This window comes from Ostrea edulis, chromosome 1 (assembly GCF_947568905.1).
Source record: "Ostrea edulis chromosome 1, xbOstEdul1.1, whole genome shotgun sequence".
Lineage (NCBI taxonomy): Eukaryota > Metazoa > Mollusca > Bivalvia > Ostreida > Ostreidae > Ostrea > Ostrea edulis.
In genome coordinates, this window is record NC_079164.1 from 61,321,491 (window position 1) to 61,337,096 (window position 15,606).

A 15,606-nucleotide genomic window follows, 5' to 3' on the forward strand; every position below is an offset into this window, starting at 1 on the left:
AAGCTTTCACCTACCATCACTATTCTGTAACAAAATGGCTAAAATTTCACTGGCATACAACTTGTTGGCATCAAATGGCATTTTTGCCTGTAATTTGAAGACATGACAATGTTTAATGAATGAAATAATGTTGCTGTGTCACTTTACACATCTAGAATTTCTAGAAGACCTGAAGTCTTACAGATGTATACAAAGTACAGCATGTGTGACTGACTGTGTGAAAGCAAGAGAAATAAACAACCATGTCTCTACATTAATTCTTTGCTCTGTACATTAATTTTAAAGTTATCCTAATCAGAGAAGGAAAATTATATTTTACAAAGATATTATATACCACCTAACACTTCACGTATAGATGTGCAATGTTTACACACAAACGTTGATCTATTTTACATACTAACACTTCACGTATAGATGTGCAATGTTTACACACAAATGTTGATCTATTTTACCTACTAACACTTCACGTATAGACGGGGAATGTTTACACACAAATGTTGATCTATTTTACCTACTAGCACTTCACGTATAGACGTGCAATGTTTACACACAAATGTTGATCTATTTTACCTACTAACACTTCACGTATAGACGTGCAATGTTTACACACAAATGTTGATCTATTTTACCTACTAACACTTCACGTATAGACGTGGAATGTTTACACACAAATGTTGATCTATTTTACCTACTAACACTTCACATATAGACGTGCAATATACACACACAAATGTTGATCTATTTTACCTACTAACATTTCACATATAGACGTGCAATGTTTACACACAAATGTTGTTATATTTTTTCAATGTCGTAAGTAACTTTGCATTTGTATCGAAGTGTCAATTTAAGAAATAAATTTCTTTTCCGAAAATACACGAGGGTATGAACTGTATATTTCATGAACTTATTGAAGCATGTTAATGTCATGTATTTTCAAAAATGAAATTCATTTTTTATATTCATATTCTATTTTCATTTCTGTTGGAATTCCAAGTCGTCAAAATAGATATAGTAATTTCATCAAGATTCATACACGCATTGCTCACAACTGCAACACATTCACTGGAAAATGGCTATCATTACAATTTGTAAAGGTATCTATGACAAAAACATTGGAGATGTAGATACAGATTGTTACACTCTTAGCCGCAGAGTTGATACTACTTATCCACATTGTTGTGTAAAATGCCTTACAGAAAAAAACCCATTCATATTCACCTTTATCCTTCTTAATAACCACTGCATTAATCCTTGCTGGGCTGCATCTGATGACAACTCAGGACGATATTCTAGTAAATTTTCAATAATTGCTGAAAAGAAAAGAATATAATCTAATAGGATAACACTAACTCAATCTAATTAAAATAAGAGGTACTGTGAGCAATGCTCACTAAGAATACCCCCCCCCCCCCCCCCGGCTTACCCCAATCTCCCAAAAGGTGTTGTTAATAGGTATAAATTACCTCTTTCCTGAGTGTAAAAATATGGTATGCCTTTGTAGAAGAAAATGAAAGATATAGTCCAAACACAAATCCATGGTATAAACCTATAATTTTGACCTTGAGATCAAAGGTCAAGGTCATAAAGAGGTCATGAATGTACATGACACATAGTCTCATGGTGATACACCCATGTCTTATGGTATGACTATGTCAAAACCCTATAATCAATTTTTACCTTGAGGTCAAAGTTCAAGGTCATATAGAGGTCATGAAGGTACCCAACACATTGTCTCATGGTGATACACTCATGTGTCAAATATGGTATGCCTATGTCAAAGAACAAAGAAGTCATGACCCTGACACGGATCCATTGTAAAAACCTTTAATTTTGACCTTGAGGTCAAGGGGCAAGGTCACATAGAGGTCATGAAGGTACTCGACACATCGTCTCATGGTGATCCACCTGTGTGCCAAATATGGTATGCCTATGTCAAAGAACAAAGAAGTTATGGCCCGGACACGAATCTGCAGAGACAGACAGACAGAGTGATTCCTGGGGTCGAAATTAACCTTTTCTACCACAGGCTAATTTTAGCCTGAGGGTGAAAAATCCACAGGCTAAAATGAAAACCTACAAGCTAAAACAAAAATAATGAAGCAGTGCTCTTTTTTATATTTCTTTTAAATCCATAATTTTCCCCATCATTACTGAGCCTAGTGGGTCAACAGGCATCGTTTGGACAAGACACTAAGTTACGCAAGTCATATGATGCAATGCAAGGTCTCTTGATTATCGCACCTCTAACAGTCTAATCCACAACTTGTTTACAGCAGGTCTAGATCCATTCTTCCAATTGCATGCCACATCAGGGTTGTCACTAGTGATTTTTTAAAGTGAATACAGGACTCATGGTTTTATAAGCAGCACGATCACGAGTCCTATGAACTTTTTTGATAATCGTCTACGCGGTGAGAAGTGCACCCGTGTTGTCACTACAACCTGACCTCAATATGACAATAAATTTAGCAGTGATTTTTCTACATTTTTAACAAGGGTCCTGTGGCTTTCAAATTGGGAATTATTTTTTTTTGACATTTCAGTCAAATTGGAAAAAATCAATTTTACTGTAAATAAGTTTTAAAATCATATCAAAAATATTATCTTTATTTTACATGACTAATTTTCTTTAACATTCTAAAATTTCATCTATTTTATCCAAATCACCATTCCCATAACTCTTATGTATATAATTCACATCGAATGTTTATTTTTTTCAAATACGTTTTCCTTTCATAATTCTATTATTGGGGAAAATGCAAACTAAATTGGGAAAAAATTGGCAATTTTTAGGAAGGGAAAAGCCGAAATTCGGACCCAAAATGGGCCTAAAAAATCCCTGTTTAGATAGGACATTCTCATGATTCTGATAAAAATAACTACCGGAAGACTTGGTAAAACATAGACTCCGATATTTTTTTTTTTAGATAAATGAATAACAAAAACCTCATATTTGGAATTATTCAATTTAATCACCCCTATAGGTGAACATGACTCGTGGCACATGTCAATATGCGATGTCCGACCTCTAAAGCATTTGTTTGACTCCGAGTTTCTTAAAAAAATCATAAAAGAAAAATCCGGATAGAAACGGTTGTTGAAATTGGTCGTTCATGTAAGCATTTGTATGATTCAGAGTGCAAGTTTAAGAAAAGCGAATAGTGCATCACCGTATAAAACGGAAACGATACGATCATAGTTTGTAAATCACCACTCTCTAAGATTTTCGAGTGTCCATTATTTTTACTCACTATTTTCCAAATGTACTCGCATTTTGCGAGTATTTCTCGCTAATTTCGAGCCCTGACTATACCCCCTGAACTTCGTTCGCAGGGGTATAATTACATCCTTTGATCCGCTCATCTATTATCGCTACACATAGTAGATGAGCGAATCTAATTTTGATTAGATTAACACTAACTAGACCAGTGATCCTATTTATCTTAAAAAATATAACTAACTCTAAGCATCAATATAACTAACTCTAAGTATCAATATAACTAACTCTAAGCATCAATATAACTAACTCTAAGTATCAATATAACTAACTCTAAGTATCAATATAACTAACTCTAAGCATCAATATAACTAACTCTAAGTATCAATATAACTAACTCTAAGTATCAATATAACTAACTCTAAGCATCAATATAACTAACTCTAAGTATCAATATAACTAACTCTAAGTATCAATATAACTAACTCTAAGCATCAATACCTAATGTATTGTGAACGCCATCTGACTCTTCTTTATTATTTTCATCTAATCTCTCCATGTTCTGCACAAGTATTGCCACAATCTGCCCATCAACCTGTAGAAAATGAAAGAAAAATTGAGCAAGCTTACATACCCCATATTGAACGACAATGTTACATATAGTGATTGGTAATGCTATGCATAAAAAATTCTTATGCCTCTGTGCTATACTGTACTATTTTCACCCATGTAAGTAAATGGTATCACTCAAGTCATACTTAATATTGATTAGAAATGAAAATTGTGTAAAATATAAAACAGAAATATTTCAATTACATGTAGCTTGAAAACCGGTTTCACGCAAGTTGCATCAAATAGCATATTTTGTTCAAATTTCAAAGTTCAAAAGGGGCATAAGTCAAATAAGAATTTCCTGTGAATATGCAAATCTATATAGTATGTCCATAACAAGAGGCCCATGGGCCTAGAATCACTCTTCTGATACACTGTAGAACAGGCAAAAATTCTCACTAACCAAGATTCATCAATTAACAAAGTTTGATGATGTTAAGTCAAATAGTACCTGAAAATTTAAATGTAACTGTCCAAAAGTAGGTGACGGTGACCTACTCAGTCTTCGACGTTAACCAGTGGCCCGATGCCCGAGGCCAGTAAAATCGGGATCGGGCTTCTAAAAATATTTAACCCAGGAGTCCGGAGGGCCTGTAAATGTTTTATTGTATGTTTTGTATATATTACAAATATAGCGTGAGATTGACTCAGACTTTGTCATGACTTACATGTAGCAATGAAATTTCGCATTGAAAAATGATCAACCATCCTGCCTTTTATGAAATATAGGGAGGCACAGCACTGGAAGTTAATGTAAATATATAATATGTGCATATATAAAAAATACATGCACATTCTATATATTTACATTAACTTCCAATGTCCGTGTTGGGATTCCCGTGGGGTTTTGGATTAGAATAGGTCCTCAGTACCCCCTTGCTTGTCGTAAGAGGCGACTAATAGGGGCGGTCCTTCAGATGAGATGGCAAAAACCAAGGTCCAGTGTCACAGCAGGTGTGGCACGATAAAGATCCCTTCCTGCTCGATGGCCATAAGCGCCGAGCATAGACCTAAATTATGTAGCCCTTCACCGGCAGGGGCGACGTCTCCATATGAGTGAAAAATTTTCAACAGGGACGTAAAATAATATTCAACCCGTGTAGGGAGGGGGCTCGTCAGTGAAATTCCAAACCTCACAAGCGTATTTCACAATCACAACCATCAGATCCAAATAAATAAAAAAAAAACCCAGTAGTACAAGGAGAAAAAGAGATCGCAAAGTTAAGCCCCAGTTCTCTAATGTCAGTTCTTCTTTAACTATGGTCATCTGGATATGTATTTTCCTACAGTAGAACATGCTTGTACCTTGCAAATGACAAGTGGTCAAATTAGAAAAAACATTTTGGGCCATTAAAATATTGTTCGGGCTTGCAAAATTATTATACTGGGAGGACCGAAGGGCCTGTGCTTCACAAAGTTTTTCGTAAAGACTGCCTACTTTTGGTCGACACACTGAAGACTCAAGATGCATCAACTGACAAGTCAAATAGTATTCAAATATAGCCGTCAAATTCCAAAAGAAGGCCACAGTGACCTACTTTTTGGTCAACACACTCCAAAGACTCGAGATGCATCAACTGACAAAGTTTGATAATCAAAGTCAAATAGTATCTGAAATATTCAAATATAGCTGTCAAAATCCAAAAATAGGTCACAGTGACCTACTTTTTTTTTTTTTTTTTATAAATATGTTTCAAGGCCTCTAGATGCATCAACTTACAAGGTTTGATGATTCTAAACCTCTCGGTATCTGAAATAACAACCTAAAATGTATTCATAAATAATTAGCCATAAAATTCAGAAAGTAGGTCATGGTGACATACTTTTCACATGACGCAGTTCAAGGTCCCATGATCCATCAACTGACAACTTTTGATGATCATAGGCTCAAAAGTGTCCAAGATATGCATCAAAATCCATTTAATAATAATTACCTGCGAAATTCAAAAAGTAGGTCACCATGACCTACTTTAGGTCCTAAGATGCATCAACTGACAAAATTTGATGATCCTAGTCCTTATACTAAGCAAAATATCAAAGTTTTAACAAAACAAAATTTAAGGTCAACTTTGAAGTGACCTTGGGACCACACCCTTTGCCCCAGGATGATGCCTTGAACAATTTTTTATCTACAACCTATCCTCATCCTTATGCATAAGTTTGGTGATAATTTGCCCAGTGGTTCTTGAGAAGAAGATTTTTTTAGCAACCACTACTTTTGTTTGCATTTTCCTAATTATCTCCCCTTGTTAAATGGTCACAACCCTACTTTTAGTACAAATGAAAGTCCTTGGGCCAAGGATACCCTGTGACAAATTTGACAAAAATTGGTCAAGGGGTTCTTGAGATATAGCCCTTTTTCCAAAAAGTTGACACACACCGCACGCCAGACATATGGCCATATGATTAGCTCTTTGAGCCTTCAGCTCAGAAGAGCTAATAAATACAAATTTAAATGAAATTCTGTTTAGCGGTTTCATTGGAGTACCAAATAGTATATTTTAGACAAACTTCTACAGTGTATGTTCAAAAGGGACATAATTCCCAGAAGAAGAAAAAAATCAGAATTTCCTGTGATATGCACATCTACACAGTGTGTCCATATTGAATAAAAAGTTACATGTATGTAAAATTCTGTTCAGCGATTTCAGAGGAGTTACACTATAAAACTGTTTCAGTAGTATATTTCATTTTGGCCAAACTTCCAAGTCCAAGGGGGCATAACTCCCCCAGAAAAAAGCATTGAATCAAAATTTCCTGAGAATATGCACACTCTGCATATTATGTCCTAATAACAAAAATTTTCAAGAAATTTTGTTAAGCAGTTTCAGAGGAATTGTACTGACAAGTACAGGACAAACAGTGGCAACTAAGTTCAAAAGTGGCATAATTCCCAGTAACAATGAATCAGAATTTCCTGCATACTGTATGTCCTTGCTAACTACATAGTTTCATGAAATTCTGTTGAGCAGTTTTAAAGGAGTTATGCCCCTCCAACTTCTAGCATGGGATATAACAAAATACATAAATATTACTAGACACCATAAGGTATTGATATCAATGTAAAGATAAGAATTGTGCAGTACACATGTATATAACAAATTGTTCTGTGAATCCACCCTGACAGACACTAGACAAAGTAATATGCAGACAACAAAGTATGTAATCATAAGGTAGATGAAAACCTTACCATGACATCTGTAAATGCTGTGGCTGCCTCATCATTTTCATTCAATGTGTCCACATCAGTCATCTCTTGAATCAAATCCACAACTGCTATTGAAATATGTAATCTTCATTAAGAAAAAGTAACTCGTATATTATACATGCGAATCATAGAATTTCAATACTGATCCATGGAGGTTCAGTGAACCAAAGTATTCTTGAGTGGTAAATCTAATTATTTGGTCAATTCACATAAGGAAAAAAAATCTTGACCTTTAGATACATGTATACAGGATGTTTATTTCATAAAATACAGTTTCACTCATTAAAATGAAAAATAAGACTGAAAGAATTCCTGTACGATTGAACCAGCTTAATTCTGACTACTGCATAATATTCAAAACCGCTACACTAATACTATTATTGTAGCATTCATAATAACTTCTTGAGAACTCAAAGGAAGATAATTTACAAAGGTTTACAAACACCGGGTATCTCTTTCTAAAAATATTGATTGCTGGTTTTAAAATCTATTAGTAAATTTCAACATATTCAAAATCAAGATCTGCACGGGTTAATGAATTTTTTTTAACACAACAATAAAGATTTACATGCTTCAAAGTAATAAAAAAAATGTCACTTTTTATTATGACATTGAAATAAAGGATATCTGTATTTTCATGTGAGAGAAGTTGTAGTAAGGACTGGACAGTGTTGAGGTCCACAAGAATGTGATACAGCTCAGGTACTGTAGCAATGACATGCATTTCCTGGATTATTTCATTCAATTCAATTTCAGACTCCATGAATCTAGAAAAGATAACATGAAATTCATTCAAAGTCTGGTCTAACAATTAGAGCTATTTTCTGTCTAAACAATGGATTGATCACACACATACACTGTCTAAACAATGGATTGATCACACACATACACTGTCTAAACAATGGATTGATCACACACATACACTGTCTAAACAATGGATTGATCACACACATACACTGTATAAATGGATTGATCACTCACATACACTGTCTAAACAATGGATTGATCACACACATACACTGTCTAAACAATGGATTGATCACACACATACACTGTCTAAACAATGGATTGATCACACACATACACTGTCTAAACAATGGATTGATCACACACATACACTGTCTAAACAATGGATTGATCACTCACATACACTGTCTAAACAATGGATTGATCACACACATACACTGTCTAAACAATGGATTGATCACACACATACACTGTCTAAACAATGGATTGATCACACACATACACTGTCTAAACAATGGATTGATCACACACATACACTGTCTAAACAATGGATTGATCACACACATACACTGTCTAAACAATGGATTGATCACACACATACACTGTCTAAACAATGGATTGATCACACACATACACTGTCTAAACAATGGATTGATCACACACATACACTGTCTAAATGAATTGATCACTCACATACACTGTCTAAACAATGGATTGATCACACACATACACTGTCTAAACAATGGATTGATCACACACATACACTGTATAAACACATACTTTTCTGGGAGGTCTGGATATTTTATCCTTTGCTCTTGATTTTTGTAAACTTTCTTCTCAAAATTCAAAAGCATCTTTTTAAGACTGGTTTCATCTAGAGTTTCAGCCTAAAAAAATAGAAAATGCTAGAGAAACACAACGAACGAGTTTGCAAATTCAAAAACATTTTAAAGAATGAGTTGCAATAAGGCCATTTTGATGCTGCAGATAAAACTGAAGAAAATCCCCAAAACTACATATCAATATACATATATAAATACACATATATACAGGACTTGAAATTAACTTTTCATGTCACCAGTCCAGCCGGACTAATAGGGTATAATTTCAGCCAGTTCGCAGAAAATTTTCCAGTCCACCAGAGTTTTTCAGAAATAAATAAACATATTTCGCTCATGTTATTAAAATAAAATAACGGAATTTAACTTGATATGCCTCACACAATATTGTATTGGTAACACTTATGTGAGATTTATATTTACTAATCTGGTTCATCTGATATCTACAGAGGAATGCCAACATAAGTATGTTTTCCAAAATGACGTTTTAGAAAATTATCCAGTCCCATCGGACTGACTAAAACAAATGTATGTCAGTCAGCCAGACTTTTAACCAGTCACAGACTGACGGGCATATGTTAATTTTGAGCCCTGTATATATAATTATATATATATATGTAAAGACTTATATTTTCATTATTCAAGGATTATCATATTCAAAAGCTCAACATAACAGAGTATTGCCTTGCAAAATGGCATATATTCCAAAAGTGCTCTTCAATGACTTCATTTTGTTTTGTTTTTTTACTGATAAAATCAATAAACTTTCAGTTCTTTGTGCAAATTAGCATTCCTGCAAGAGTATTCAATTCACAATTTTTTTCCTCCCTATTGAGAGGGGTTTCCATTCCAAGATACTAGGCCTTATCATGAAAATTGGGCCAGTAGTTTTTATATCCATTTGTCCGACACTCGGACAGGAAAAGTTATTAAATGACCATTAAAAATTTAAGTTGATAGCCCAAGTGACCAGTGAATAAAAATTATTATTTTTGGCCCTGTGTAATCAGGTAATAGCATGGTTCAGGGTCTGTATATTGCAATACTATCTGACACTTACATCAGTCTCTGTCTCCACAAGTTGTAGAATTTTTTCTCTTTCCTCTTCACTGATCTTGGAATCCTCAGAAAATGAGACTTGGCCTCTCTTCCTCTTGTCAATAACTGGATCCGAGGCGTTATCATCATGGAATCTCTTTCTGCCTTTTCCAGGTGGCAATGGTTTCTCAGGCTTCAATTCAACAGATAAACATTGATGCAGGTAATATAAATATAAAAACATCTCACTTTAAATGAAATTAATGGAAATAGCATCATTTAGTTGAATTTCATTGTCATAGACAATGATGGAGGAAATTCGAAATAGAATGAAATAATTTTGTCTTTACCCAAATTACAAATCACTTAAGTCAGATTACGATGCATCACATTCACAATTATATTTGATATTTATATATCTCATCAAAATCCCATATTTCATGACAAATATCACTCATAGACCCCTGGGTGTTCTGAAATTTTAGTAAAAGCGTGTGTACCTGAAAAGAAAGTAGCTCTCCGACGTCCATTTTAAACGATGTTTTTCGACTTATCGATAAAAAAGTGTCAAGAAATTAGAGGAGTACCGATAAAGACTGGCACGTGATCATAACGGACCAATCACGAAATATTAATGGCGACGTCTATAGAGTCGGTCAAATTGTAAAGAGTGTTAATATTTTACCGTTTAGATGTATTATGACGGTCATTTAACAACAGGACAAGGATAAAACAAAATTGAAAGTGACGAAATCTAAGATTCGATTGTCTCTTCTTTGATTCTTAGGTAAGAACTGTATATTTTGTATATGATTTTAAACGCACATGCATTGTTTCCAACATAATCATACATGATTTCCAGTAATTGCATTCTATGGACTTATTCTGTTTCAAATATCCAACATATGAATTGTTTATAGGTACCATACGATGTTATTGTATCCCTTAAATGAATAAAGACCTTGTAAAGTAATGCTGTTTTACAAAATAGAAATATGGAAACTCTGTGTATTACCAGGTTGGGAACACTTCCACTATAGCGAGATATTCTCGCTAAAACGCGATTATCCCACTCTAGCGAGAGTAAATATATCCCGTACAACCGAGAAAAACACCCGTGGAGTACATCTCTTCGTGTTTCTCATGAAAAGAAGAATAAGTGCTAAAATGTCTGATACTTCTGCAAATATATTAATCAAAACAAAAACACTCACGATGTGTATTGGATTTCAGACTGCTTCTCTCTTACGCAGCAACTTTGATATGAAAATTCTTGACTATGTTGTCAATTTCATAGAAACAATTCGCTTCATGTTGAGTGTGTGTTGCACTTATTCAGCGTTGCATGGGATTTGCCATTATTTTCAATAAAGACGCCAAAACACCTGTTTATGGTAATGTTTATTTCTCGCTAAAGAGGGATAATTGCATTTTAGCGAGAATATCTCGCTATAGGGGAAGTGTCATGTGATTACAGGTTGGGAACACTTCCCCTATAGCGAGATATTCTCGCTAAAACACGATTATCCCTGTCTAGCGAAAGTAAATATATCCCATACAACCGAGAAAAACACCCGTGGAGTACATCTCTTTGTGTTTCACGTGAAAAGAAGAAAAAGTTCTAAAATGTCTGATACTTCTGCAAATATATTAATCAAAACAAAAACACTCATGATGTGTACTGGATTTCAGACTGCCTCTTACTCAGCAACTTTGATATGAAATTTCTTGACTATGTTATCAATTTCATAGAAACAATTCACATCATGTTTAGTGTGTGTCACACTTTTTCATAGGGCTGTGCGATGCACCGAAAATTTCGGTGCACTGCGATTCATACCATTCGATTCGATGCACCGATTACAAATTCCGGATTTCGGTTCGGTTTAGATTTTACTTACACCAAAACAATAAATATGGCGTCCGAGTGATGTTGAGAACATGTGGTTTTTTATGCAACAGAGATTTAAATCATTACTGTGTTGAGGGTTAGCATTTTCACCACTCAGATACCAACAGAATATGGTCCGTAAGATCATTGCAGTTTATCTTTACATGACATATAGCATTTCTGTCAGTGTAGGAGTGAAATCAACATCGTAGGTAATGACACAGATTTGACAGTTAATATGACAGCAGAGTTGTCGAAATTTTTACATCATTGTCAGACCAGATTCAAGTACCTTGTATTGCATAAAAAGAACGAAGAAAAAAGAACTGCATCAAAATGCCTTTTATTGTTTTAACAGCAATGCGTCTCCCACTCATAATATCCAGCCAAATACAGTCAGTTTTCCAACCATCTAAGCATGAAAGCCAAAGGCTCAAGTGAGCTTTTCTGATCAATATTTGTTCGTTGTCTGTCGTCGGCATTGTAAACTTTTCACATTTTCATCTTCTTCTCCAGAACCACTGCGTCAATTTCAACCAAACTTAGCACAAATCATTCTTGGGTAAAGGGCTTTCAAGTTTGTTCAAATGAAGGGCCATGTCCCCTTCAAAGGGGAGATAATCACAAAAATGTAAAATTAGGGTAAGGTCATTTAAAAATCTTCTTAAGAACCACTTGGCCAGAGGAGCTGACATTTACATGAAAGCTTCCTGGCATAGGACAGATTCAATTTTGTTCAAATCATGGCCCCCAGGGGTAGGATGGGGCCACAATAGGGGATCAAAGTTTTACATAGAAGTATAGGGGAAAATCTTTAAAAATCTTCTTCTCAAGAACCAATGAGCCAGAAGAGCTGAGATTTACATGAAAGCTTCCTGACATAGTGTAGATTCAAGTTTATTCAAATCATGGCCCCCATGGGTAGGTTGGGGCCACAGTAGGTGATCAAAGTTTTGCATACAAATATATAGGGAAAATCTTTAAGAATCTTCTTCTCAAAAACCATTGGACCAAAGAAGTTTTACATTTACATGAAAGCTTCCTGACATAGTGCAGATTCAAGTTTGTTCAAATCATGGCCTCCAGGGGTAGGTTGGTACCACAATAGGGACTAAGGTTTTACATGTAAATATTAATGGGGGAAAGTCTTCAGATATGGGTCAAGGTGAGGTCAATTTTTTTTTTAAATTGGTTTACGGATTTCAAAATTTTCAAATCCGTTCGGAGGAGGTAAAAAAAAAAAAAAGTTCAAAAGAAAAAATGTTAAGTAATAAAAATGAACTTGATTTGAGGTCAATGTTTTATTATCAACTTTAATTATTCTCTTTACTGTGAACTTAAGACGGTGGTATATAGCGACTATTGTGCACCTTGGCAACAATGCTGTTTCCTTCAAGAATGTTATTTGTTTATTAACTTTCTATCATTATCAAATGTCCATTGTTTACCGTTTAGTTATGTAAATCCCAAAATAAAAGAATCACATCGTTTTTCCATTCAAGATGGCATCCATGACATATATAGGGACGCACTAATCACCTGAAGTACTAAAATCCTGACTGACCTTACCAAGCATATATTTTGTCTAAAAATTTACTTTGAAGTTTTAAAGTCTTATTTATGAAGTCAAGTTATAAATAAAATTCGTGAACGATAAACATTTTTTCAAAAATTCTAAATTTTATATAGGTCAGATCAATTTATTGTTGGTAGTCAACAAATTTTATACAATGAATGAATTCAATAATGTTAAATATGTTTTCAACCTCCTTCAATATATGAAGAATTGCACATATTAATTATGAAGAATATTTCTTTAAAATTCATTAATAAGAATTTAAAAGTGTATCCTCGGCAAAATGTATGCATGGTAAGGTCAGGTAGGGTTATACTTGTTTAGGTGATTAGTGCAACCCAACGTACGTCATGGATGCCATCTGAAAACAAGTGTTTGTTTTTATTTTGGGATTTATGTATCTAAATGGTATGCAATGCAAAACTAATGCTAATTAGAGGTTAGTTTCATAAACAGATAACTTATTGGAAGCAAAAAGCATTGTTACTAAGGTGCAGAATAATTGTTATCACTGGCTGAAGTTGACTGATATTCCACACATGACACATGAATATTATGGACTGTCCTGAGATTTCGACGGAGGCGTCTGTCCAAATATCCAACCCAGTGGAATCTATTTTTTTTTTTATGAAAAGGAAAAATTACAGCGTCGGAAATATAAAAAGGAGTGAAAAACCAATTTTTTTTTTTTCCAACATCCCAAAAAATCAGTGCGGCGGATCCGTAAACCAACTCAATAAAAAAAAAAGCCTGACTCAGGTGAGCGATGTGGCCCATTGGCCTCTTGTTAGGTGTTGTAACTGATGGAAGCTTCTTTGTTGACTTCACCGGTGTAATAAATTTACCATATCATATGCGTAACCACACCACTCTCTTTAGGCAATTGTCTGATCAACTCTAGTCCAGTCTTTCAGATTTTTCAACACATCCACTTTACGTCGAATTTCCTCATCAAGTTTGAGAATACGATTAAGTTTATTAACACAGAATTGACAAGCATAACCACTGCTGTTAATGCAAATTTCATTTAATGAATACTCATAACCTTTACTTGCTTCTGTAAACAGGGATCTGTAGCCTTTTTTGTCCGTTTATATTACTTGTAAACAAATACTGCACACTTTAGTTGACTTGTGGGCACAGCCAATAAAATATCAGAAATCTGTTATTGTGACTGTGATTGGTCAAAAAAATTATTGCATCATTTTTTAATGAAAATCGAGGGTTTTGCTGATAATGCAGCCTTGGTTTGAGGTTGGGTAGATACTACTGCGAACTCAGTAACCATGGCTACCGACAATGATGATCATGATGAAATTCCCCTGTGCAGAGTGTGCACCATGATTTTTACAAACACAACATGTCATGTGATGTTCATCAAAGAGTCTATGTCAAATGACAGACTGTAATTGGGATAGACCAAAATGTCTATGCCAATTTTGTAGGTTTAAAGCTAGAGTCATCCCAAAGGTCGACGTCTGATAAACATTATGAGGAAAGGAGGACATTGTTATGGAAATGGAAAGAAAATATGCTTTCTAAGTACATTAGAAGTAAATTACAATGTTTTAATTTTTTTTTTTTTTTCAATGTTGCAGTCTATGCCAATTTGATGAGGCCTGTGTCATCTTGTTTTGGCATAGACCCATGGTTTATACCAAGTTTTAAACCAATTTCGAACACTGCATAGGACTTCTCTCTCTCACTCTCTCTTTCTCTCTCTCTCTTTTGATTTAAGTATAAACCCCTTGTATGGCAGATACACATTTTTATGCATCCCAAGTGGACATGGCAACAAAATTAAATTTTATGATATCCCTTTCAGAAAGTTCTCAACTATTCTTTAAGAAAATTAATACTTCATTTAAAAATAAATAACACCAAAACTACAGAGAAAATACATCTATTTTAATATGTTGTTGATTTACTGGAAACACATTAATTTCTCTGCCATGTAAGTATACTATATTCCCATTTCTGGGATTAGACATCCCCAAATGAAGTGCACAGTTTTAAAGATTTATTTCCACATAAAATGCACTGAAAATATATTTTGTCTACATAAAATAACTAATTGTACTTTACCTAATAACATTATAACAGTATTTCAAATCAATTTAGGATCTGGATAGTAAATATAGTAATTAAAATTTACATGTATTTGCTTCAGATTTTATTTAGTGTGCACTGTAATCACATATTTCCCAGGAAAGTAGCCCAAGCTACATTCACTTTTCAGACTACTCTTTATAAAATCCCACAAACACAGTATATTCATTACAGATTTGAAGAACATATATTCCCCTGTGTAGTGCATTACAAGTGGACTTAGTCCCATTATCTCCCAAGCCCAATCATTTGGATGGGTGGCAATAATTATTGTTAATTATGAAGTTTCAATAACAACATGGTGGTTTGATTTTTTCAAATGGTGTCAATTGTTTTTTCTTAGATTATTAAACTAGACTAATAAAA

At 34.3% G+C, this 15,606-nt stretch overlaps 2 protein-coding genes across 3 annotated transcripts in view; one reads left to right on the plus strand and one right to left on the minus strand.

The window, feature by feature from the left end:
* LOC125648707 (beta-catenin-like protein 1) overlaps window positions 1–10,239 on the minus strand; it is an 18,047-nt gene extending 7,808 nt beyond the window's left edge. Inside the window, exons 1-8 of the mRNA XM_056155731.1 lie at window positions 10,165–10,239; window positions 9,687–9,857; window positions 8,568–8,674; window positions 7,664–7,807; window positions 7,023–7,116; window positions 3,722–3,815; window positions 1,222–1,313; window positions 15–87 (exon numbers count right to left, since the gene is read on the minus strand). Of these exons, the coding sequence (XP_056011706.1) occupies window positions 15–87; window positions 1,222–1,313; window positions 3,722–3,815; window positions 7,023–7,116; window positions 7,664–7,807; window positions 8,568–8,674; window positions 9,687–9,857; window positions 10,165–10,194 (805 nt within the window). The 5' untranslated portion in view covers window positions 10,195–10,239. The remainder of the gene's footprint in view (window positions 1–14; window positions 88–1,221; window positions 1,314–3,721; window positions 3,816–7,022; window positions 7,117–7,663; window positions 7,808–8,567; window positions 8,675–9,686; window positions 9,858–10,164) is intronic.
* Window positions 10,240–10,260: 21 nt separating this feature from the next.
* Window positions 10,261–15,606, plus strand: part of LOC125648690 (zinc finger CCCH domain-containing protein 18-like) — a 21,065-nt gene continuing 15,719 nt past the window's right edge. For both annotated transcript variants that reach the window (XM_048875699.2, XM_048875706.2), the window contains exon 1: window positions 10,261–10,451. The gene's annotated coding sequence lies outside the window, so the exon portion shown is untranslated. The remainder of the gene's footprint in view (window positions 10,452–15,606) is intronic.